General features: G+C 47.3%; 1 protein-coding gene across 1 annotated transcript; it reads right to left on the reverse strand.

The window, feature by feature from the left end:
- Positions 1-564: 564 nt before the first annotated feature.
- Positions 565-22881, reverse strand: LOC130107168 (macrophage-stimulating protein receptor-like). Its single transcript, XM_056273614.1, is given in 22 exon segments — positions 565-1243; positions 1417-1553; positions 1635-1800; positions 3228-3337; positions 3484-3665; positions 4029-4109; positions 4263-4469; positions 4644-4733; positions 5433-5595; positions 5710-5856; positions 6104-6334; positions 9052-9151; positions 10066-10245; positions 10412-10548; positions 12902-13037; positions 14024-14190; positions 14327-14497; positions 14638-14757; positions 16028-16204; positions 19250-20313; positions 20316-20536; positions 22735-22881. Coding segments are annotated over 21 exon segments (4143 nt in total). The 5' UTR covers positions 20452-20536; positions 22735-22881; the 3' UTR covers positions 565-1002.
- Positions 22882-25179: the final 2298 nt, after the last annotated feature.

Raw genomic sequence — 25179 nt, forward strand, 5'->3', positions numbered from 1 at the left:
TAGAGACATTACTAATATGATAACCCCCTCAGAGTGAGTCATTGTTCCTTAGGCCAAGTCTAGTGCACCGACAGCCCCCTGCACTGACTGGCAGAAATACCTTCGTGTGTGGATCCATAAAGGAAAATGTAACTCATTAAACATCCTTGAAATCAACCCCAAATTCTTACAAATTCATTCTGTATACAGTGGAAAAAAACCCCAAAACAAACAGTAGACATTCCTGGGGTCTTGTTTACACGTGCGCTGTAGACATAATGAAGAACATGGCAGTGGTAACATTTTCTCCACTTAGCCAAAAAATAAATGAATTGTACATCGATGCCATAAGTGCCATACTTCATATGGTGATTGCCTTAACCCTCACATAAATAGATGGCAACTTTAGTGTAGCCCAAGTCAGTAGTAAACTCATACAAATACATAGGCTCAACAATCGTAGATATCTACTGCACATTGTCTGTGAGGCGTAGGTGAGCCCAAGGTAAACCCTCCCTCTTGGGCAGAGGATTATTTCCCGATTTACCCCTCTTTTAACCCCACCCACCCACCCACACGCACACACACACACGCGCACACGCACACACACAATTGGCATTGTCTGTGGGTGGGAAGCTGGATGTGGGTTTGTGTCCTGGTCGCTGAACTAGCGCCTCCTCTGGTCGGTCGGGGCGCCTGTTCGGGGGGGGGGGGGACTGGGGAGAATAGCGTGATCCTCCCACACGCTACGTCCCCCCGGTGAAACTCCTGACTGTCAGGTGAAAAGAGGCGGCTGGTGACTCCACATGTATCGGGGGAGGCATGTGGTAGTCTGCAGCCCTCCCCGGGTCGGCAGAGGGGGCGGAGCAGCGAGCGGGACGGCTAAGAAGAGTGGGGATAATTGGCCGGATACAATTGGGGAGAAAAATGGGGGGTGGGGGGGAGAGTCCCCACCACCCACACATTTTTTCCTCATCTGATCCTGGCTACCCATCCAGGATTTTTAGTGATTCACCACCACCCTCAGTTGGAAACACGAGTCTCTGAGTCGCAGTCTGAACAGTCTGAAGCCTCAGCCTCGTCAGCGGATGCTGTCATGGCAGGGTAGGGCCTTGGCTGGTCCAAGTTCACATAGGTAACCTTCAGGTTGATGTAGTGCTCTCCCTCGAGGCAGGACAGGATCTCCTGTATTTCCTGCACCAGAATGTGAAATGCAGGTCTGTGGTCAGCCTCGGGGTCCCAGCACACCAGCATGATGGAAAACCTTCAGCAGATAAGAGACCGGATGAGTGGCAGAACGAGCGAGAGAATGAATTCATGGCTTAACTAACACATAACAATGACACAAAGAATTACGTGTCCCAAAATAACTACAGCATAACACTGAAACAGTTGTGTTATTGTGTGTCACTGAGATGGAGCGGGTAAAGTTCGTACAAGGCATCTGGGCAGAACTGTGGCTGAGCTAGCCGACGTCCCTTCAGCAAGAAATTGGTGATGTCATAGGGGTCCACATCCGGATAGGGGCTGGCACCCCTGGTCAACAGCTCCCACAGCAAAATGCCAAATGACCACTGTGCGGGGGATGACCAGATAACACATTTTAGGAAAAGGAAATGATGAAACATTTATTGAAATGTATGGCGTATACTCACCACGTCAGACTTGGTGGTGAACTTCTGTGTCTGCAGACTCTCTATGGCCATCCACTTGACTGGCAGCTTGGCCTTTTTGTGATTCTGAATGCTGTAGTATTCCTTGTCAAAGACATCTCTTGCCATGCCAAAATCTGCCACCTTAACTGTGAAGGACTCGTCGAGCCTGAAACGACATGGCGTGTTACTGCAGAGCACGTGGGCTCCCCGTGTTATTTTTGGACAACCTGTACACTCTACGTCACTGGTGTCCTCATAGCATTCTGGCCAAACAGGTGAAGTTCAGCTTTGCAGCCTATCAGCTCGCGTCAGCTCATAACAGGAATGCTATGCACAGGTGGGATGTGAGGTTTGCCCAAAGGGCAGAACATGCACAGAGAAATGACGAGAACGTCAATGAAAGTCAGCAAACCTTTAAGTGTGCATGTTAGAGTAAATGCCTAAGTACTGAAGAAGGGTATAAATGGGGCATCTGGGTAGCGTAGCAGTCTATTCTGTTGGCTCCGGCTTGGTCGGGTGTCCCATACAGACACAATTGGCCATGTCTGTGGATGGGAAGCCGGATGTGGGTATGTGTCCTGGTCGCTTCACTAGCGTCTCCTCTGGTCGGTAGGGGAGCTTTTCGGGGGGGAGGGGGAACTGGGGGGGGGGGTTGCGTGATCCTCCCACGCGCTACATCCCCCCGGTGAAACTCCTCCCTGTCAGGTGAAAAGAAGCGGCTGGCGACTCCACATGTATCGAAGGAGGCATGTGGTAGTCTGCCCCCCTCCCCGGATCGGCAGAGGGGGTGGAGCAGAGCCCAGGACGGCTCGGAAGAGTGGGGTAATTAGCCGGGTATAATTAGGGAGAAAAAAGGTGTGGGAGGGTATAAACAAAGTACAAAAACCTGGTTTCTTTCCACATATATTAGATAAATAAATCCTAAAGTGCTTCTCCACAATATTTCCCTTTTGTCGAGAGCAAAAATGAGCTACGTTGTGGAGTGTTTGACCTGCGGTATGTTATGTGTATACAAGCATGCACATGAGATAAACAAGTCAAGTTCCTGATTAATGTAAAGAATTGTGTCTGTTTAAGAGAATCTTAGTCGGACAAACAGCGTGACCTATTCTCCAGAGTGTTAAGGAATAATCATTCCTGATGCCCAGGAATGACATTGTTCAAGTTTGATGGGGAAGTGGACCAAATATGAAACTATACTCTGTATGTTTTATATTCTAAGGTGTGTTACCTTTTAACACAAGGCAAGATCATCAGAGGGAGTTTTAGCCTTGTTGAAATAGCTGTTTGTAGAATCAGTCAAAGTACAAATGAGGGGGAAAATGTGGTGTAGGCCGGAGCAAAGTCAGACATAGATTAATACAGTCATTGGACTGCATTGAAAATTTACATAAAAGGGCACAGGGTTGCAAACTGGTTTTCCATCTCTACTCTTTAGCATTCTCAAGCCAACTGCATGTTTACTGGTTATACGCAACAGTCAGGGTATCGCACAGGTCTGAATGGCATCTTGATATGCAAGACAAATATTCACTGACGAAATGTCCCCAGGCCGAGTCCCATGGTGGAATCCCCACCGCAAACTACACTCACATGCAGTTACGTGCAGCCAGATCTCTGTGGACAAATTTCTTTTGGGCCAGGTACTCCATCCCTTTGGCCACTTGTAGTCCAAAGCCAATCAGGTCTTTCACTGTTGGGTTCTGTGGAGGGCACAACAAAGTAAAAAAAAAAAAATCCATCCAGTGTTATAATCGAGAGTAATAGCACTCACTGGGTCAACAGGTCAAAAAACATCCCCAGACATGACTCATCCACGCAGCTCTATATTGTGTTAGGTAGGACTCACCCGCTTCTCACAGCGGATGAAATGGCGTACATCTCCGTGCTTCATGTAGGGCAGGACCACCAGGGGAAGCCCTTCCTTTGGTAGCATGATGCCCAGTAGAGATAGTACATTAGAGTGATGGAAGCCCTTCATTATGATGCCTTCTCTCAGGAACTGGTTCACCTCCACAAGATCTGTGATCCCTGGTGGAGATACAACGCACAGTGTTACACAGACACTAGTAAAACAGTGCCGATCAGTGGTGGCTGGTGCTAACAATTTTGGGGCGGGGGGGTGCAATTTACCTTGGCGAAGCACACCTGACAGCTGCAGAGTTATTAAGGACAATGTAGCCTAAAATTTACAGGATACATTGTCCTCCTTAATAACTGACTGTGTGGACATTGAAGCAGCTGTCAGGTGTGCTGCGCCAAGGTAAATTGCACCCCCCCCAAAAAAATTCCCTGCACCAGCCGCCACTGGTGCCGATATACTGTCACGATGGCTAACAGTAACGCTTATAACAGTTGTGATGGCTCTGCTTAACAAAGTAGGTAGTCACATACTGTTCAGTGACTTAACAGCGCAGTGACTCTCTTGATCATTGTGGTCCTTAAGGTATCCATGGTATACTGTGCCAAAGTGACCTTTATAGAAAATAAAAGTAGATTTTTAGAGATATTATTGAGGATCGGGTCATTTAGAAAGGGATTAAGGGAAGATAACATGATGAGGAAGTACACGAGGCCAGTGCAAAAAGGAGAGAGAAGTAGAAAATTAAGAAAGCCGCAGATTTTTACCTTTGCCTATAATCTCGCCATGCTGAACTCTGAGCTTCTCGGCAGGGATCAGCACACCTTTGACCTCCTCCAGGAGCTCTGAACTTAAACTGACCATTGAGATGTTGTCCTGGGGCATCAGAGGGATGGACATGGGATCATAGCTGGCAGCGTACAGCATGCCGTGGAAGGCCATGCCTCCTGAACCGGACGTCCGACTGGACAGGGCTGACAAAAAAGAACGAGAGAGAGAGAGACCAGGGATACCATGACGTCGTCATATCGTTTAAGGTTAGGGGTGGCCTGATTCACATCGGATGAAGGAACAGGCAGACAGATAGAGGGATGAACATAGGTGGGATACACAGAGGTGGATGAAGGAAACAACTGAGGGTGGCTCACCTCGCCTGTAGTCACCTGACGGCGACGCTTCAGAGGTGCCTTCCACGTGGCTTCGAACTGACATACGGGATAAACGGAATTCCACTTTGGCTAAAAAGACATTTCAAAAGAACGTTGGACATTCGCTTGTGAAGAAATAAAGTCGATGGCAAAGGCAATGATACAATTCATTTAATTTAGAAACAATAAAAACTGTTGAGAATGATCCCACAATAGCAGTGATTACAGACAAATCATTGACATGCCTGAAATGCTAGCTCTACAAAACAATACCAAGAAACACTTCAATTCTAAAATTTAGGGGCATCAGGGTGGCGTGGCGGTCTATTCTGCTGCCTACCAACACGGGGATCGCCGGTTCGAATCCCCGTGTTGCCTCTGGCTTGGTCGGGCGTCCCTACAGACACAATTGGCCGTGTCTGTGGGTGGGAAGCCAGATGTGGGTATGTGTCCTGGTCGCTGCACTAGCGCCTCCTCTGGTCGGTCGGTCGGTCGGTCGGGGCGACTATTCAAGGAGGGGGGACTGGGGGGAATAGCGTGATCCTCCCATGCGCTATGTCCCCCCGGTGAAACTCCTCACTGTCAGGTGAAAAGAAGCGGCTGGTGACCTCACATGTAGTGGAGGAGGCATGTGGTAGTCTGCAGCCCTCCCCGGATTGGCAGAGGTGGTGGAGCAGCGACCAGGACGGCTCGGAGGAGTGGGGTAGTTGGCCAATTTGGGGAGAAATGGGGGGGGGATCTAAAATGTATATAGTAAAAGATTGAAAAAAAAAAGAGACTTTCTCTCACCTTTCTTCTTTTTCCTCAACTGGGTCATGACAGCATATGCAAGCACAGCGCCCAGTGCCAGCGCCGCAAAGATGCCCACAACAATGGCACCGATAACTGTGCTGCTGTTTTTGTCAACAATGACCACCATGCCCACGTCGTACACCTCCCCGTTCACGGACACCTAGGAAAGTGGAGGTAAACACACTCACGTCTGACATCACGCCTAACAGATCTGGCATCTTTCAGGGTACATTCTGAGCTGGGTGGTTTAACGGCAGGGTCCTCCATTACTTACCCTGACAGGATACCCCTCGGCCGGGATAACCATGTCCTTGGGGATTCTGCAGGTCAGCTCATTCAGCAGAACCTGGACGTTGCAGTCCACGCCCCCGATGGTCATTATGATCTGCATGCATGAGTTCACTGCATTCAGCTTCTGGTGCTGTGAAACGTTTTGAAAGAAATAAATAATAAAATAAAATGGATAATAAGGAGGCTTGGTGATCGTAGTTCACATTATCACAGTTTACTGATGCATTATCAGTTCACAGCTCGCTGCTTTCCCCTACTGTGTGAAAAGAGCGTGATGGGTGTGTGTCTTTATTAGGCGTAATAGGGCTCAGAATTAACACGTTAGGTATTGAACTAGTGGCTCATTTAGTATGAAGACGATACACGCTGGAACTTACATGCAGAGAAACCTCGCTGTCCCCCGGCTTTAGATTAAATACCCGGTCGTCGTTTTCAAAGGGGATGATTTTGGCATCGGGGTGGAAGTCGAAACGCCTCGTCCAGAGGTCACGTGCTCCATCCATGTCAAAGGAAATCTGTCCAGTGTCCGGCTTGTCCTCTGAAATGTCTCCTGGGAAGGCAGGGGCCACACACTCCATGTGAGTGGCATTAACTGCCCCGCCGCAGATCTAGGGCACAGCAAGCAGATAGACTGGTGTTAACGCCGGTCCACACGTGCCCCCTTACGGGACTTTTACACCAGGCGGTGCAGGACCAGGGCTAAAAGAATTACTACGGATCCCCATCCATCCATCCATCCATCCATCCATTCATCATCCAAGCCTCTTATCCTGCTCTCAGGGTCGCAGGGATGCTGGAGCCTATCCCAGCAGTCATTGGGCAGCAGGCAGGGAGACACCCTGGACAGGCGGCCAGACCATCACAGGGCCCCCCCCCACACACACACACGCACGCACACAAATATTCACACCTAGGGAAAATTTAGTACGGTCGATTCACCTGACCTACATGTCTGTGCCACCGTGCCACCTATATATACATACATATACATATATATGTATATATATTACATAGCAGATATTCCGCTCCTCATTAGTCGAGCACTCAACACCATTGACGGTTTCGGAAAAAAAACGCTATATATATATATATATATATATATATATATATATATATATATATATATATATATATATATATATATATATATATATATATATATATATATATACACTCACCGGCCACTTTACTAGGCACTCCTGTCCAACTGCTCTTTAACGCAAATTTCTAATCAGCCAATCACATGGCAGCAACTTCATGCATTTAGGCATGTAGACATGGTCAAGACGATCTGCTGCAGTTCAAACCGAGCATCAGAATGGGGAAGAAAGGTGATTTAAGTGACTTTGAACGTGGCATGGTTGTTGGTGCCAGACGGGCTGGTCTGAGTATTTCCGAAACTGCTGATCTACTGGGATTTTCACGCACAACCATCTCTAGGGTTTACAGAGAATGGTCCGAAAAAGAGAAAATATCCAGTGAGCGGCAGTTCTGTGGGCGAAAATGCCTTGTTGATGCCAGAGGTCAGAGGAGAATGGCCAGACTGGTTCGAGCTGATAGAGAGGCAACAGTAACTCAAATAACCACTCATTACAACCGAGGTATGCAGAAGAGCATCTCTGAACGCACAACACGTCGAACCTTGAGGCAGATGGGCTACAGCAGCAGAAGACCACACTGGGTGCCACTCCTGTCAGCTAAGAACAGGAAACTGAGGCTACAATTCGCACAGGCTCACAGAAATTGGACAATAGAAGATTGGAAAAACGTTGCCTGGTCTCATGAGTCTCGATTTCTGCTGCGACATTCGGATGGTAGGGTCAGAATTTGGCGTCAACAACATGAAAGCATGGATCCATCCTGCCTTGTATCAATGGTTCAGGCTGGTGGTGGTGGTGTAATGGTGTGGGGGATATTTTCTTGGCACACTTTGGGCCCCTTAGTACCAATTGAGCATCATGTCAACGCCACAGCCTACCTGAGTATTGTTGCTGACCATGTCCATCCCTTTATGACCAGTGTTCCCATCTTCTGATGGCTACTTCCAGCAGGATAACGCGCCATGTCATAAAGCTCGAATCATCTCAGACTGGTTTCTTGAACATGACTATGAGTTCACTGTACTCAAATGGCCTCCACAGTCACCAGATCTCAATCCAATAGAGCACCTTTGGGATGTGGTGGACCGGGAGATTCGCATCATGGATGTGCAGCCGACAAATCTGCAGCAACTGCGTGATGCTATCATGTCAATATGGACGAAACTCTCTGAGGAATGTTTCCAGTACCTTGTTGAATCTATGCCACGAAGGATTAAGGCAGTTCTGAAGGCAAAAGGGGGTCCAACCCGGTACTAGCAAGGTGTACCTAGTAAAGTGGCCAGTGAGTGTATATATATATATTTTTTTTTTTTAAATTTTTTTTTTTTTGTGGTTCCCCCCCCCCTTTTTTTTTTCTCCCCAATCATGCATGGCCAATTACCCCACTCTTCCGATCCGTCCCAGTCACTGCTCCACACCCCTCTTCCAATCCGGGGAGGGCTGCAGACTACCACATGCCTCCACTGATACATGTGGAGTCACCAGCTGCTTCTTTTCACGTAACAGTGAGGAGTTTCACCAGGGGGACATAGTGTGTGGGAGGATCACGCTATTCCCCCCAGTTCACCCGCAACAGGCACCCCGACCGATCAGAGGAGGCGCTAGTGCAGCAACCGGGACACATACCCACATCCGGCTTCCCACCTGCAGACACGGCCAATTGTGTCTGTAGGGACGCTCGATGAAGCCAGAGGCAACACAGGCATTCGAACCGGTGATCCCCGTGTTGGTAGGCAACGGAATAGACCGCTACACCACCCAGACGACAGAAAAAAATACAGTATATTTTCATTTTCACTTGATAATTACTGTTGTTAATTTCTCTTGGTGCGGTTTTGGAGTTACCAAAACAATCCTTCCGCTGCACTTGTACATGAAATCAACCTCCAATCTTGAATGTTTTGAATCTAACAATCACAACAAAATAGGACACCAAAGAAAAACACAAGGCCCTAAATTAAATACATCTATAAACATGCTCACCCATTTATTTCTTGTCAGATACGGGATTTATTATTTCTATCGTTATTATTGGATGGTTATTGGTTTATCATGCTGTCAGTGGGCACATGCTGCACATCATTTAAGTGGTGTTAAAGGACGGCGAGTTGGGCTGAAGTGATTAAAACTGAATTTAGTTCAAGTCAGCTTTGCAATAATTGATGACGGTAGCCGTGTCTGCCCTCGGAGTAGCAGATTTGATCAAACAGCAGCAGCTAACATACCTGTTGAAGAGGTTTCACTGCAGGGTGACTGGATTTGTACTGGATGACGGTGTTGTGCACAGAGTCCAGGTTCCGGCCTTCGATCACTATCTTGGAGCCCCTTTAGTCCAATACAAATAAAAACATCATCTTATCCCTTATTTAGATCTCTTTTAGCACTTTTTGCCTTTATTAAACAGGTCATCAACAACAGACAGGGGTAAATAGGATGAAGGGTGATGAAGACATGCAGCAAAGGTCACAAGGTCAGTTCGAAACAAGGATGCCACATTTAGGCCCGAGCCGACGTGGTACATGCCTGTCTGGTTAGGGGGAGAGAGCCATGTTTTTACCAGTTGATATCCATACTTATCCATATTTTCAATAGCCGTTGTTGTGATTTGATATTTTGTGTAATGGGCACAGATTTTGAATTCAGTTTCATCTCGGCATTTTGCAGAATTGCTATGTTACAGTGTTTTACAAAAATCATATTGTGTCTCATTGAATCATAGCATATAAAGTTATTTAGCACTGCATGATATTGCATAGTGCCACATTGTATCATATCATATCATTGTCTTATATCCTATCATATCCTATCATATCATATCTTATATCATATCATTATCTTATATCATATCATATCATATCCTATCATATCTTATATCATATCATATATCATATCCTATCCTATCATATCTTTTATCATATCATATCATTATCTTATATCATATCGTATCATATCCTATCCTATCCTATATCCTATCCTATCCTATCCTATCCTATCCTATCCTACCATATCATATCATACCGTATCATATATTATATTCTATCATATTCTATCCTATCCTATCCTATTCTATTCTATCATATATCATATTCTATCCTATCATATCATATTGCATTGTATTGTTTCATATAATATTCCTAAACCCCCCCCCCCCCGTCTTGTTCTGCAGAAGAGTAAAGTCTCCTGTTTCACTGCTCCCTGGCTCTCTATTAGGACAGATCGGACCGGGGCGTGTGTCCTACCTTCTGAAGCTGCAGTGGGGATTTACAGCCATGATGAAAGGGTTTTCCTTGTAAGAGAACATTTTTGCGGTGGACACCTGAAAGCCGTCGATGAGGACCTTCACTGGTACCTGTCCCACCGCCGCCATCCCATTAGAGAGACACACGATGGAAGACGTAGCTCCGCTTCCTCCAGAGACACTGAGCGAAAGAGACCACCGAGTATATTTGTCTAAGTGACTGTAGCAGACAAAACATGTCTGAGTGATATCCAGACACACTGAAATGTGTCTGCATGCCTGCCCATGGGTAAACACGAAGCACCGTGGCATATATCCATAGAAGTATGCTATTCCATGGCAGTTACCTTTGAACGGGGCAACGTTTCCCACCGAGGAAGATTTTTCTGTCCATCCCAGAATCAAGATGCCTGCCTGTCAGTGTAACAAGTGTTCCTCCAATCCTGGGCCCGTTGTCAGGCCTGATTTTGGTAATACTAGGCTCCTGGTGTGAATGGGGCGAAACAAGCAAAATCAGTGTGCAATGTATCTTTTATTCATGTATTTATTTTGGGATCTTTCCCACTTTTTCACCCCAATTGTACTCGGCCAAATACCCCACTCTTCCGAGCCATCCCGGTCGCTGCTCCACCCCCTCTGCCGATCCAGGGAGGGCTGCAGACTACCACATGCTTCCTCTGATACATGTGGAGTTGCCAGCTGCTTCTTTTCACCTGACAGTGAGGAGTTTCTCCAGGGGGACGTAGTGCATGGGAGGATCACACTATTCCCCCCCAATTCCCCCTCCCCTCCTGAACAGGCGCCCCGACCGACCAGAGGAGGCGCTAGTGCAGCGACCAGGACACAAACCCACATCCGGCTTCCCACCTGTAGACACGGCCAATTGTGTCTGTAGGCATGCCTGAGCAAGCCGGAGGTAACACGGGGATTTGAACCAGCGATCCCCGTGTTGGTAGGCAACGGAATAGACCGCTACGCTATCCGGATGCTCCAGTGTGCAATGTATTTTTGCCATATATATATATATATATATATATATATGTGTGTGTGTGTGTGTGTGTGTGTGTGTGTGTGTGTGAGTGTAGCATTATATATAGCATTATATATATGGCATTATATATATATATATATATATATATACAGTGCATCCGGAAAGTATTCACACCCCTTCACTTTCCCCACATTTTGTTATGTTACAGCCTTATTCCAAAATGGATTAAATTCCTTTTTTTCTCATCAATCTACACACAATTCCCCATAATGACAAAGTGAAAAAGGTTTTGTAGACATTTTTGCAAACTTATTAAAAATAAAAAACTGAAATATTGCATGTACATAAGTATTCACACCCTTTGCTATGACACTCAAAATTGAGCTCAGGTTCATCCTGTTTCCAATGATCATCCTTGAGATGTTTCTACATCTTGATTGGAGTCCACCTCTAGTAAATTCAATTGATTGGACATGATTTGGAAAGGCACACACCTGTCTATATAAGGCCCCACTGTTGACAGTGCATGTCAGAGCAGAAACCAAGCCATGAAGTCAAAGGAATTGTCTGTGGACCTCTGAGACAGGATTGTATCGAGGCACAGATCTGGGGAAGGGTACAAAAAAAATTCTACAGCTTTGAAGGTCCCGAAGAGCACAGTGGCCCCCATCATTCGTAAATGGAAGAAGTTTGGATCCACCAGGACTCTTCCTAGAGCTGGCCGCCCAGCCAAACTGAGCAATCGGGGGAGAAGGGCCTTGGTCAGGGTGGTGACCAAGAACCCGATGGTCACTCTGACAGAGCTCCAGCGTGCCTCTGTGGAGATGGGAGAACCTTCCAGAAGGACAACCATCTCTGCAGCACTCCACCAATCAGGCCTTTATGGTAGAGTGGCCAGATGGAAGCCTCTGCTCAGTAAAAGGCACATGGCAGCCTGCTTGGAGTTTGCCAGAAAGCACCTAAAGGACTCTCAGACCAGATTCTCTGGTCTGATGAAACCAAGATTGAACTCTTTGGCCTGAATGCCAAACGTCACGTCTGGAGGAAACCAGGCACCCCTCATCACCTTGCTCATACCATCCCTACAGTGAAGCATGGTGGTGGCAGCATCATGCTGTGGGGATTTTCGGCAGTGGCAGGAACTGGGAAACTAGTCAGGATCGAGGGAAAGATGAATGGAGCAAAGTACACAGTGATCCTTGATGAAAACCTGCTCCAGAGCGCTCAGGACCTCAGACTGGGGCGAAGGTTTACCTTTCAACACGACAACGACCCTAAGCACACAGCCAAGACAACGAAGGCGTGGCTTCGGGACAAGTCTGTGAATGTCCTTGAGTGGCCCAGCCAGAGCCCAGACTTGAACCCCATTGAACATCTCTGGAAAGACCTGAAAATAGCTGTGCAGCGACGCTCCCCATCTAGCCTTACAGAGCTCGAGAGGATCTGCAGAGAAGAATGGGAGAAATACCCCAAATAAAGGTGTGCCAAGCTTGTAGCTTCATACCCAAGAAGACTTGAGGCTGTAATCGCTGCCAAGGGTGCCTCAACCAAGTACTGAGTAAAGGGTGTGAATACTTATGTACATGCAATATTTCAGTTTTTTATTTTGAATAAATTTGCAAAAATTTCTACAAAACCTTTTTCGCTTTGTCATTATGGGGTATTGTGTGTAGATTGATGAGAAAAAAAAGGAATTTAATCCATTTTGGAATAAGGCTGTAACATAACAACATGTGGGGAAAGTGAAGGGGTGTGAATACTTTCCGGATGCACTGCATAATGCTGAAAAGGCAGAAGGACATCCATGCTGAAACCATTTTAACTGCAGTAAAGATGTGTTCCTCACCACAAAGGAGAAACCCTGTGTCTGTGCTTGACCCTCAATTGAGTAGCCACCCTCCACCTTCCTCTCGTGCACGTCCACAGTAATGTTGAGAACTTGGTTTGGTGCTCTTCCCTGCCGCTGAATCTTGCATACTAACCTATGTAGGAAAGCACAGGGCGAGAGTACATTTGATTTACCAGCCGCCAGCACTCTGTCTGTGGGAGCAGGTGCTGAGGGAACATCTTAGAATCCAGTCTTTCGTTTTCCTTCTTTTCTTTCATTTTAACGTCCAACATGTTGGAGAAACGTTTTTACATCGGCACTTAAAGGTGTCGCCTTCTGTGTAAGACCTGACCAGGCTTTGAGTTATTTTGACACTATAACATACTGTTAGCACACAGGGCACACAAAAAAAATGGGTTAGAAGTTCTTCATTACATGATTTCTTTGGACCTACTGAGAAGATTGTAGGCCAGATTAAGGTTGAACATTTTTTTTACCCCCCCCCCCCCGTTTTTCTCCGGCCAATTACCCCATTCTTCCGACCCGTCCCGGTTGCTGCTCCACCCCCTCTGTCGATCCGGGGAGGGCTGCGACTACCACATGCCTCCTCCGATACATGTAGAGTCACCAGCCGCTTCTTTTCACCTGACAGTGAGGACTTTCACCAGAGGGACGTAGCGCGTGGGAGGATCACGCTATGCCCCGACCAGGTGCCCCGACCGACCAGAGGAGGCGCTAGTGCAGCGACCAGGACACATGCCCACATCCGACTTCCCAACCGCAGACACGGCCAATTGTGCCTGTAGGGACGCCCGACCAAGCCGGAGGTAACACGGGGATTCGAACCAGCGATCGCCGTGTTGGTAGGCAACGGAATAGACCGCCACGCCACCCGGACGCCCAAAGGTGGAAGTCTTACATCGTTTGCCAAGGTTAACCAACAAATGATCAGCATGGGTAACATTCTTCACTTCATGTGTAGTTGTTGTTGCTGTCACGAGTGAGTGTGTTGGCTCGTGGTTAACCATTTCCGCAGCGTGCGCTCAGGAACCGCACGCACGATCAGGAAGGCTGATTGTGTGCAACGTGTTGCTGCAAGTGTGCGCTTTGTTTTGTGTGCTCGTTGAGCGTCTTGCTCACTGTTCACTGTCGCTTTTCCCCGGTAGGACTGTGCATGGGGTTTCTGCACCCATCCTGACCACGTGGGTTTTGCTGTCGACGATCGCAGGCCGCAGAGGAGACTGGAATTCCCACCCACACAAAACCAACTCCGTCTCACCGTCAGCCGGGGCAGTCTTGGGGAAAAACTGTCCCGGGGAACAAAAACAGAGAAGCACTCAAAACAGCTGTCGCTGTGTACTCAGCATCACATCCGATACGTGCAAAGTGTCCGAACTTCTGTGAGGAGGTATTAAGACGTCAAAACCTGGCGGCAGAGCTTACTTCCGTGATGACGGGCGAGCAGGATTGTTTGGTCCACCGTGATGCGCACTCGTGCTGCCTCGAGCAGACTCCCGAACACCAGCCACAGTTCATGAAGTGTGGCGCCATCAAACACGTGGAGCAGGTCATGAAGTGGGCACACCCTGGACCTACAGCAGGTACCCTGAACATCTAAACGGAACAGCGGAGAAGACAGAGCAAGCTGTCAGGTGGGCTGGGGTTGGGTGGAGAAGATTCACCTCTTAAAACACTCAGCTTTAAACAAACTGGTGTCCGTGGCTGTTATTAAAAAAAGAAAAGAAAAAAGATACCTGATTTCCAACCAAAAAGAGGAGTGACTCCTGTGAATACACGGCAGCCACCCTGGAGACCTCAGTGTCTCCCAGAGAGTAGTTGGCATAAACTATGTGACTGGAAAGCGTCAAAATGACCTAAACCGGTGGAAAACAGAGGCAAAGGTCAGAAACTGAGCTCTTAAAAATCCCCCCCCCCGGTTATACGTGGCCAATTACCCCACTCTTCCGAGCCGCCCCGGTCTCTGCTCCACCCCCTCTGCCGACCTGGGGAGGGCTGCGGACCACCACATGCCTCCTCCGATACATGTGGAGTCGCCAGCCGCTTCTTTTCACCTGACAGTGAGGAGTTTCGCCAGGGGGTAGTAGCGCGTGGGAGGATCACGCTATTCCCCCCCCCCAGTTTCCCCCTCCCCCCTGAACAGGCGCCCCGACCGACCAGAGGAGGCGCTAGTGCAGCGACCAGGACACACACACCCACATCCGGCTTCTCACCCGCAGACACGGCCAATTGTGTCTGTAGGGACGCCCGACCAAGCCGGAGGTAACACGAAGATTCGAACCGACGATCCCCCGTGTTGGTAGGCAACGGAATAGACCGCCACGCCACTCGGACGCCCCCTGCTCTGAAAGATCTTACCTTAACCTTCTATTGCTTGACAGGCCGAAAAGAACATGGCTATATTAGAGAAGTTCAGTCATCCCTCTTGAGTGTACCAGCCCCCTGTGAGGCTGTCTACACGCAGGGTGCAAATACACGTTGACTTGAACAGTAACAAAAGCATAAAGTGGCCATTCGGAGCCTCCAGATGAGCATGTTGGAGTTCCGTCTATACATATCCACAGTAAAAAAAAACAATGTAAAATGCTCATATTTCAGTGCTATATAACTTAAGAGGCAACGTGTGGCAATCGCCCCATGACGTCATAGCCTCAAGAGACAAACCCAAAGATAGTTGTCTTCACTCAAACAGTGATTTCTGTTTTGGCCGAGGTAAAGTTCAATTTACGCAAGCGTTTTAAGCTTCTCCAACCCCGTTTCATTAATGCTCAGGTTAAATCCGACACTTCAGGAGCGAGTCACAAGTGGATTGCCTTTCTGGAGGGGCCGTGATTATGCAAATATTCAAAACTAAAGCAGTTTTACTTGGGGGTCAATTAATTTTGGCCACGGGCTCAGAAATAAAGTGGTATTTTAACAGGTTTATCATATAAGACATTAGAAATTACCCTCACTATCAATATCAAAATCCACCCAACAATAAAGCAGAGAAAGTTCTACGGGCTATTTGGTACCTTAAACCACCCAGCAGGTGCAGACCTCACACGGTACAACACCCCGGCATAATGACCCCGCGTTCTTAGGCACCGTTTCATTCCCTGTGCTTATCCGTGCTCCGTTCGCTACCTGCAGGATTCTGCCATCCGACGTGCCAAAGTGCGCCAAGGTGTCATTCCCCAGGGTGGTGACCAGGACAGTAGTAAAGAGGACATCTCTCATTTGCCTGTTGAAGATGTCCAGTCTGTAGTACGGCTTGGACACCAGAGTGGGCTTGGTGGTGCATGTGTCGTTGTTCTCTGAGCTCTGTTCATGAATGAGATATCACACACCACAGCAGTGTTAGCGCATCCCTCGTATATCCGGTTTTATTTCCAGCATTCTCTTCCCAGTATCAGCATCTCTTATTTATAGTATCTATCTATCTATCTATCTATCTATCTATCTATCTATCTATCTATCTATCTATCTATCTATCTATCTATCTATCTATCTATCTATCTATCTATCGAGCAATCTATCTTAGAGATCAGGTGGTCCACAGACCACCAATTGACCCCCCCACCCCATTTTTTCTCTTCAGTTGTACCTGGCTAATCATCCCGCTCTCTGAGCCGTCCCGGTTGCTGCTCCACCTCCTCTGTCGATCCGGGGAGGGCTGCAGACTACCACATGTTTCCTTCGATACATGTGGAGTCGCCAGCCGCTTCTTTTCACCTGACAGTGAGGAGTTTCACCAGGGGGACGTAGCGCGTGGGAGATCAAGCTATTCCCCCCAGCGAACAGGCGCCTCAACCGACCAGAGGAGGCGCTAGTGCAGCGACCAGGATACATACCCGCATCCGGCTTCTCACTCGCAGACACGGCCAGTTGTGTCTGCAGGGATGCCCGACCAAGCCGGAGGTAGTGGTTTAATGTTTTGGCTGATCGGTGTATATTGTCACCAGCCTCTTGTTTTCACCTGACAGTAAAGAGTTTCACCAGGGGACATTGCGCGTGGAAGGATCGCGCAGTCCCTCCCTCCCCGAACAGGCGCCCCGAGAAGCACTAGTGCAGCGACCAGGACACATACCCGCATCCGGCTTCCCACCCGCAGACAGAGCCAATTGTGTCTCTAGGGACGCCCGACCAAGCCTGAGGTAACGCGGGGATTCGAACCGGCGATCCCCGTGTTGGTAGACGACGGAATAGACCGCTACGCCACCCGGACGCCTCCCACATATGTGACATTCTTTGTGACTAGCGCAACCGCCTATGAGCAACGCGTACTACACTCATCACACTCTGCACGTAGGCCTCTCGTCACCCTTAACCGACACGTCACTCGGTCCAAAACTCTGCACAGCGCAGCTGATTATGTTATGTCCATTATAGTCAGTTGATCATTAATGGGCTGTACTGGCACTATGACAGGTGTCGTGTACCCCGTGTGTTGTCCAGTTGGAGTGTGGACCGCCGTATGTTGGAATGCAGGTAACCAAGATAAATGACTGTGTATTCTTAGGATACATAAGTAGGTTTCTCTGGGAGGGGGGGGGTTCTGTGTAGTTTTTCCACATCCAGATCAAGGGTGTGAGGACAGGGGCTGTCATGCAAAGCCCTCTGGGACTAAATTGTGATTAAGGGTTACACAAATCAATCTGACTTAACCTACAGTGGAGAATAAAGTGATTCTGGTATTTCTGACTTTATTTTGGGCACTCTCCTGCCTGTAGCAATGTCACTGTCTCTGGCATCCTCTCTCTCTCTCCCTCTCTCTCTCTCTCCCCCTCTCTCTCTCCCTCTCTCTGAAAACACACAACACGGGCTTGTTACGAGAGAGCATGAGAACATGTGTGGTCACGTACGCGCACGCGCACACACTCACATATATACACACATCCTGAGTGAGAGGAGGGGGTACATGGAGACCTACGGAGGGAACTCTACTCCTCTATTTAGAGCGGAAGTGTCCCAGTCTGATGCCTGCAGCCATCACGCCAGTGCCGCGACGAGCTGTTAGAGGAAAAAGGTCATAAAACAGCAGCAAACTCTTGCTCCGAGACATCATACGGAGGAGGCCTGGGGACTTTTTTTTCTTTTCTTTTTTTGTCACTATGGACAGTCAGCCAGCCAGCCTCTGAAAACTCAAAACAGATGCTGTGGGCTCGACTGTGTTTTTATTATTGAGCAAGCGAGATCTGTGCAGATTAGGATGACCCCGTGTGATATATGACGGCGGATTCTTGGTGGAGCATAAACCACTTTGGGCCAATAAAATGGGATGACTTAACTCAAAGAGGAAAGGATGTATAAATACACGCTGAAGGTAAACATTCCAGCGGTGAGCAATTAGTGAACACGTCCTGGCATGAATCTGCTCTTTCCCAGCCACGGGAAGGCCCATAACTCCCGTGTGATTTAATCTTCATGGAACATGTAGCTAAGTCCACCGACTCTTGCCAGTAACACATGCGGATAAGGTGGTGACGTCCTTCAGAACCGATTCAACGAATTTATTCAAGAACCGACAATTAATTAATAAACAAATTAATAAACAAAGCCATCATCGGCATAAATTGAGGCTCGGTAGCGTGAATGTTCAAAAGCATGAGCATCAATCATGTTCCCATTTGGACTAAATTACTATTTGAGAAACTAATTGACTAACTGGTTTAATCGGGCACTTGGTGGAACGCTTTCCCGCCTCGGTGTCCTTCACGTCCTCCGTTTCCAGGCAGCCAGATGAAACGGCACAACGCCGTCCCTCCCCTGGCACTCTGCGCTGTTATCAACAGGCTTTGTGATTTGTGTGTACTGGCGCGCCAAAAAGCCTCGCATACCAAGCTGTACGCATGGCTCGCTGAGCGCTGACTCGAGAGACGAGGCCACACCTTTGTATCGAGAACCACAGCCAAGCAACAACTTATTCAGCGAGGCAGCTCTCGGAATGTTCTCGGGAATTCCTGTCCCATAGAATACTCTGAATGGTCGTATTACAAAGCTGAATTTTACATCTCAAAATACACTTCTGACTATACGGATGACCTGCAGTATAGTATACACGTGTCAGCCTTGCTCCCGGGAGGAATTTATCAGTGGCCAAAAGGCTGAAACTCAACAGGGCATGGAAAAGGCTCGGTAATGTGCAGGTCACGTCTGACTCATCGGCCCCGCCCTCACTTCTCTCGCCTTGTTCCCACGCACTCCCTCCCTCCTTATCACGGTCGACGAAGTCTGCACCATGTATATCGTTTAATCATACCGAGTTTGGTTGTCGAGGTCTGTACCTGTCTGGCCCAGGGAGGACCTTTGGACTGTTGTTCTGCTGTAATGTAAGAGAGCCATTAAAAAGTAAAGAATGAAACTCACTTCATGTGGGCAGTTCTCACAGGGCTGGAAGTGACACAGTCCTCTGGACAGCCGCTCTCGCCCTGACTTGCAGCAGTCTTCCACGCCCCTATCAATGGCCTTGTTTACCTTTGACATGGGGAAGGCGCACAAGGCCGAGTTCCTGTAGGGTTTACCATGCTCGTCCACCTCGGCAAAGACCCCATACAGGATGTCTTCCTTTTCATTCACGCTCATCTCCACTGCCAAGTCCCTCCCTGCATGGCCAAAGTAGGCGGCTTGCAGTCCGTTATACACCGTGTCCCTAAAACCGTCTCTCCGCCTCCTCCTGCGTTTAGGCTCATACCGGCATTCCAGGACCACCTCTCGGTACATCCAGATCTCGGGTATCAACACGGGCAGGCGGCCCAGACGTGTCTGAAAAGGTGAATTGTTCTTAAAGGAATTTTCTCTTTGAAGGGACAGAAAGTAGACATAGTCCCTGGTGGAGAAGCTATAGATGTAATCGATATGATAAGAGTCCAGTAGATTAGGGAGCACGGTCAGACCGTTGGTGACCATATGAAAGCCATCCTCAGTTGCGAGTGGTCTTAACACTGATATGGAGCGCCTCGGATACTTCTTGACCACGCTCCCATTCAAAGCGGAGGCTACAAAGAAGAATGAGGTGACACCCTGCTCAACAATGTTGACCATGGTGCCCAGCGGGCTGGCCAAGCAGTCAGGACAGGAGGACGGAGAGTTCCTATTTTTGTTGTATAAACACTGGGGCTCGGGTTTTGAAGCGCTTACATCCAGGAACTGGCAGATCCCGTATCGATTACTCCCGCAAACGTAAAGGTAGGGCAAGAGTTCTCCAGCAGGATCCAAGAGCAAAACCTTGTTGTCCGTGTCCACCGCATCCTCGGGGTCTGCTTCGACGTCGCACGCCCGGCAGGTGTCACACTCGGGACTGCCCAGCGGGCCGGTTCGCACCTCCCAAGTTTTATTCATGCTGTCATTCACTGCCTCGATTACATTCTGAGATGCCACATATACCTCTCGCGGGTACGAGTTCACCACAATGTTCTGTATGGGTTTCTCGGCTTGAAGCGGGCGAGGGAGTATGTTACAGTGAAATCCGTCAGCTTGCGAGGGGTTGTGGGACATGTGTACAGTCCTGAGGCGACCACGTGCATCTGTATCCATGAGCATAGTGTCAGCAAGGCAGCCCACGTGACCATCTCCACTCACACTCTGCCGTGAGCTCGTTTTACCTATGAGACAACGCTCTTCTCGGCCAGGTCATGCTGAAGACCAGCGGGGTCCCTGGGCGGGAAAAAACAGAAGGGGAGAGATGACGTCACGCAGACCGAATAGATGAAATTCATTTCAACACAGGCAGGGAGCTTTTGATGTTGATGTGTTGGCAACAGTATTGCAAACAGTTTATCTCTTATTAAACTAAGACAGAGAAAAGAAACAACAACTGTGTGCGAGGAGCTAAGGGAAACGAGAAATATTTAAGGGCTATTCTGCAGAAGCACATACTAGTTATGAAGCAGAGCGGACGTTACCTTCCAGGTGAAGGTTGCATTACGAAAGGTTATACGACCTGAGATGAATAAAAAAAAAGTTATGAAGATTAATCATTTGTACCTTGCTGGAAAATGACAAGGTGGCGAGAGAGACCACGGTGGACAAGATACGACTTGTAGCATCATGTGGTGCAACGATGGAAACGCATACAAGTTTCATATCCACATATTGGATAGCAAAAAAAAGAAAAGAAAAAAGTGGACTCTTACTTGTACTAAAGCAAAATTGTCACAAAAAATATCTAATTTATGGTAAGAAATAAGAAATAGCAAATTAAAATTAAAACAGAACAAGTTTGAGCTATTTTGTTAATAGTAGCATATGAAAGTCAGCCTGTGTTGTGCAATTTGTACAGTTGCACTAACTTCCCTCACTCTTCCCCCAGGCCTTGAAACGAGACTCGTCTGAGATTCATCATGACGGCCACTGAGTGTCGGACCGTTAGTAGTGGTGGTGGTAGCAGCAGTAGTAGCAGTAGTATTAGCAGTAGCAGTAGCAGTAGTAGTAGTAGAAGTAATAGTATATTAAGGGTGGTAGTAGTAGTAGTAGTAGTAGTAATTTATTAGGAATAACAGTAGTAGTAATAGTAGTAGTAGTATATAAGGGTAGTGGTAATAGTAGTAGTATTAATTTATTAGGAATAGCAGTACAAGTAATAGTAGTAGTAGTATATTAAGGGTAGTAGTAGTAGTAGTAGTAATTTATTAGGAATAACAGTAGTAGTAATAGTAGTAATAGTATATTAAGTGTAGTAGTAGTAGTAGTAGTAATTTATTAGGAATAACAGTAGTAGTAATAGTAGTAATAGTATATTAAGGGTAGTAGTAGTAGTAGTATTAGTAGTAGTAATTTTATTAGGAGTAACAGTAGTATTAATAGTATTAGTATATTAGGGTAGTAGTGGTACAAATAGCAGTAGTAGTATATTAGAGGTAGTATTGGTAGTAGTAGTAGATGGAGGAGGAGGAGGAGTAGGAATGTATTAGTAGTAGTAGTAATTGTAGTAGTAGTAGTATATTAGAGGTAGTAGTGTAGAAGTAGTAGTAGTATACTGGGGTAGTAGTGGTAGAAGTAGTTGTAGGAGAGTATTAGGAGTAGCAGTAAAAGTAGTAGTAGTAGTGTATTAGGAGTAGCAGTAGTATTAATAGTAGTAGTAGTAGCAGTATTGTATTAGGAGTAGCAGTATCAGGATCAGAAGCACTTTATTTGTCGTTTCACTTCATGTACTTGTGAAAGGAGATGCTGTTTCCCCCAGCAGTGCAACATACAGACAAAAAACTAGTAGTAGTAGCAGTAGTAGTAGCAGTAGTATTAGTAGTAGTAGTAGTAGTAGTAGTATATTAGGGGTAATGGTGGTAGAAGTAGTAGTAGTAGAAGTAGTTATAGTGGCGGGAGTGGTCGTGGTGGTCGCATTGAGAGCAGTAGCTGTAGCATACAAGGAGTAGTAGTAGTCGCTGTAGTATATTACGAGTCGTAGTAGTCATAGTATAGTATTACGAGTAGTAGTAGTAATATTAGTAGCAATAGCAGTACATTGTACTGCAAGTAATAGTAGCATATTAGGAGCAGTAGCTGTTGTAGTATATTACAAATAGTAGTAGTTTATTATGATTAGCATTGTTATTATTGTTATCATTATTATTGTTATTATTATTGGTAGTAGTATAGCAGTCGTAGTAGTGGTAATAGGAGCGGTAGTTAAAGTAGTTATATGTGTAATGGTAGTACTGGTAGCAATAGAAGTAGAAGTAATAGTAAACAAACTAGTGAAAGAAAAAAAATTTTTTTAAAAGCGTACACACATTTGGCAGCAACACGCCTTGTAGCAGTAATGAGCAGTCGGCGGTCCACCTCCTGCCAGTCGCCCCGACACGTAACACGCGGAGCGCCGTGGCCCCCCGCTCGCGCCCAGGTTATATCCGCCTTACCTCACTGTGGAAGAAGAAACGGGTATTCCGCCGAGGCTTTGCCGCTCATCCCAAACACGTAGTTTCTGGGTGGTTTCTGTAGTCTACATATATAATCCACACCGCCGCGGTGAACGACAAACGCACCTGTGGGCAGAGAGAGTGAGAGAGAGCGAGAGCGAGAGAGAGAGAGAGAGAGAGAGAGGAGAGAGAGAGAGAGAGAGAGAGAGAGAGAGAGAGAGAGAGAGAGAGAGAGAGAGAGAGAGAGAGAGAGAGAGAGAGAGAGAGAGAGAGAGAGAGAGAGAGAGAGAGAGAGAGAGAGAGAGAGAGAGAGAGAGAGAGAGAGAGAGAGAGAGAGAGAGAGCGAGATAGAGCGAGATAGAGCGAGAGAGAGAGAGCGAGAGAGAGAGAGCGAGAGAGAGAGAGAGAGACAGAGAGAGGAGAGAGAGAGAGAGAGAGAGAGAGAGAGAGAGAGCGAGATAGAGCGAAAGATAGAGAGAGAGAGAGCGAGAGAGAGAGAGGAGAGAGAGAGAGAGAGGGAGTTCTGCCTGCTCGTCCGCTCCCGTCCTGCCCCGCCCACCGACGAGGAAGTACTTGGATGTACTTCACTTGAGTTGCGACATCCCATCGCTATCCTATCTTATCCTGCCCTAGCCAGGCCCACTGTACCGGACTGTTAGTTTTTTCCGCCCCTCCCCCCCACAACACACTTTGACGTTCGCTACCTCAGATGAAACTGAAAAATAATCCTGCAGCCCCCGCTCTGGGATTTCTGCCAAAAAAGTGCGTTGCCGTCAGACGGGGCCAGAAACCTCCCCTTCATACTCACACACATACCTCAGCCATGGGAGGCATGGGAGGACTCAGTCCCACCCGGACTGCCTTTAGCGCCAGCGAAAACCCCCAACCAGAGTTACTGGTAATGTTGGCGTAAACATGTGGTATGAAGGTCGTTCTTGGTGACTAATACAATAAAAGTGAGGTTTAAACTCACGAGCTGCGGTGTTCAAAATGCAACGGAATTATTGGCCATCGCTCAAATAATGAAGCAATGACCGAAAGTTAAACATCTACCACCATATTCAAAGTCCAGCAATCATGAGCTGCTGGAAATGGTGTGTTGCCGTATCCAACAAGAGGGTAATGCACTTCTGGGTATCATTCCCTTGTGTTTTTGGCACAACCTGCTTCAAAACCATATGTGTCACCTAAATCCTACGACGGGAAGCTGATCATAAAAGACGTATTGATAAGCACACAAAAGAAGTGTTGATAAGCAGACCTGCTGTCTTCTGGATTATGCTATTTCAGCTGTACTGCAGGTATCACTTTGACATGAAGGGACTTGTTGTGATAAAGCACACTGATTTAAGACAAGCCTGTTGTGTTAGAGCTTCTTTTGGGGCTTTAGAGGACTTGAATTTCTCAGAATGATCAGAGAACTTAAAAAAAACTCCCTCAAAAACAACAGAGCTGAGGACATTACACATCCCACCCACTCCTTGGCCCCATTTGGTCCACCAGCCAGGTTCAGGTGCTGTAAAGGCCACCACTTGTCCTTGAAAAGACTTAGAATCATTTCAATCATAACAATGGAAACATGTTGCATTTCTTCTGACTGTGAAAGATTTAAACAGCATTTCCTGGTGGCCTGCCCAGGGTGTCTCCCCGCCTGCCGCCCAATGACTGCTGGGCTAGGCTCCAGCATCTCGTGACCCTGAGAGCAGGATAAGCGGTTCGGATAATTGATGGATGGATGGATGCTTCATTCATCGAATTGTTTTTTTTGTAGGCCTGTCAAAAATATGTACATTCTCGCTGTGTCAAGAGAAAAAATCCTTTAAAAGTTACTTAAAACTGGTTAATGTGGAACTGGCCTGCTGCAGGGGTGAGAACTCAACCGGAGATGTCTGACTTTATGATCCAGAAATATTTACTGAGATACCAGCTGAATTAATAGTTCAATATGAAGTTGTACATGTTGTTTGGGGCTACGCACATAACTCAAGAAGTCCCAGATAGCATCCAGATGTGGGCCGCTTCAGGCAATGATGCAGCACTGATGGCCTTCTTCTGGCCCTGACAAAATGGATGTGAGCCTGGAGTGGCCCACATGTATAATAGCAAATTTGGCCCAAATACACCAAATCAAATGTGGGCCTTTTTTTTGGCAAAGATGTGGTGCTCTCGAAAACATGTAATCTGGATGTGACCCTGAAGTGGCCCATGTGGTAAATGGTGACTATGGCCCAAATATCCCGAAAGAACTACGGGCCACCTTTGGCAAATATGTGGCACAAGTGGCATTGCTATGCCTTGGTTCTGGCCCAGATCTGGCAAACAGGGGCAGACCGCCCAAGTGCCATCATTCCACGGGGTATGTGGGCCAGATGAAGTGTCGGGTGTGGGACAGGTCTGGGCCATAGCAATTTTTCTATGGGGGGGGGGTAGAACTCTAAACAGTCT

Source organism: Lampris incognitus, chromosome 2 (genome assembly GCF_029633865.1).
Source record: "Lampris incognitus isolate fLamInc1 chromosome 2, fLamInc1.hap2, whole genome shotgun sequence".
NCBI classification, from domain to species: Eukaryota; Metazoa; Chordata; class Actinopteri; order Lampriformes; family Lampridae; genus Lampris; species Lampris incognitus.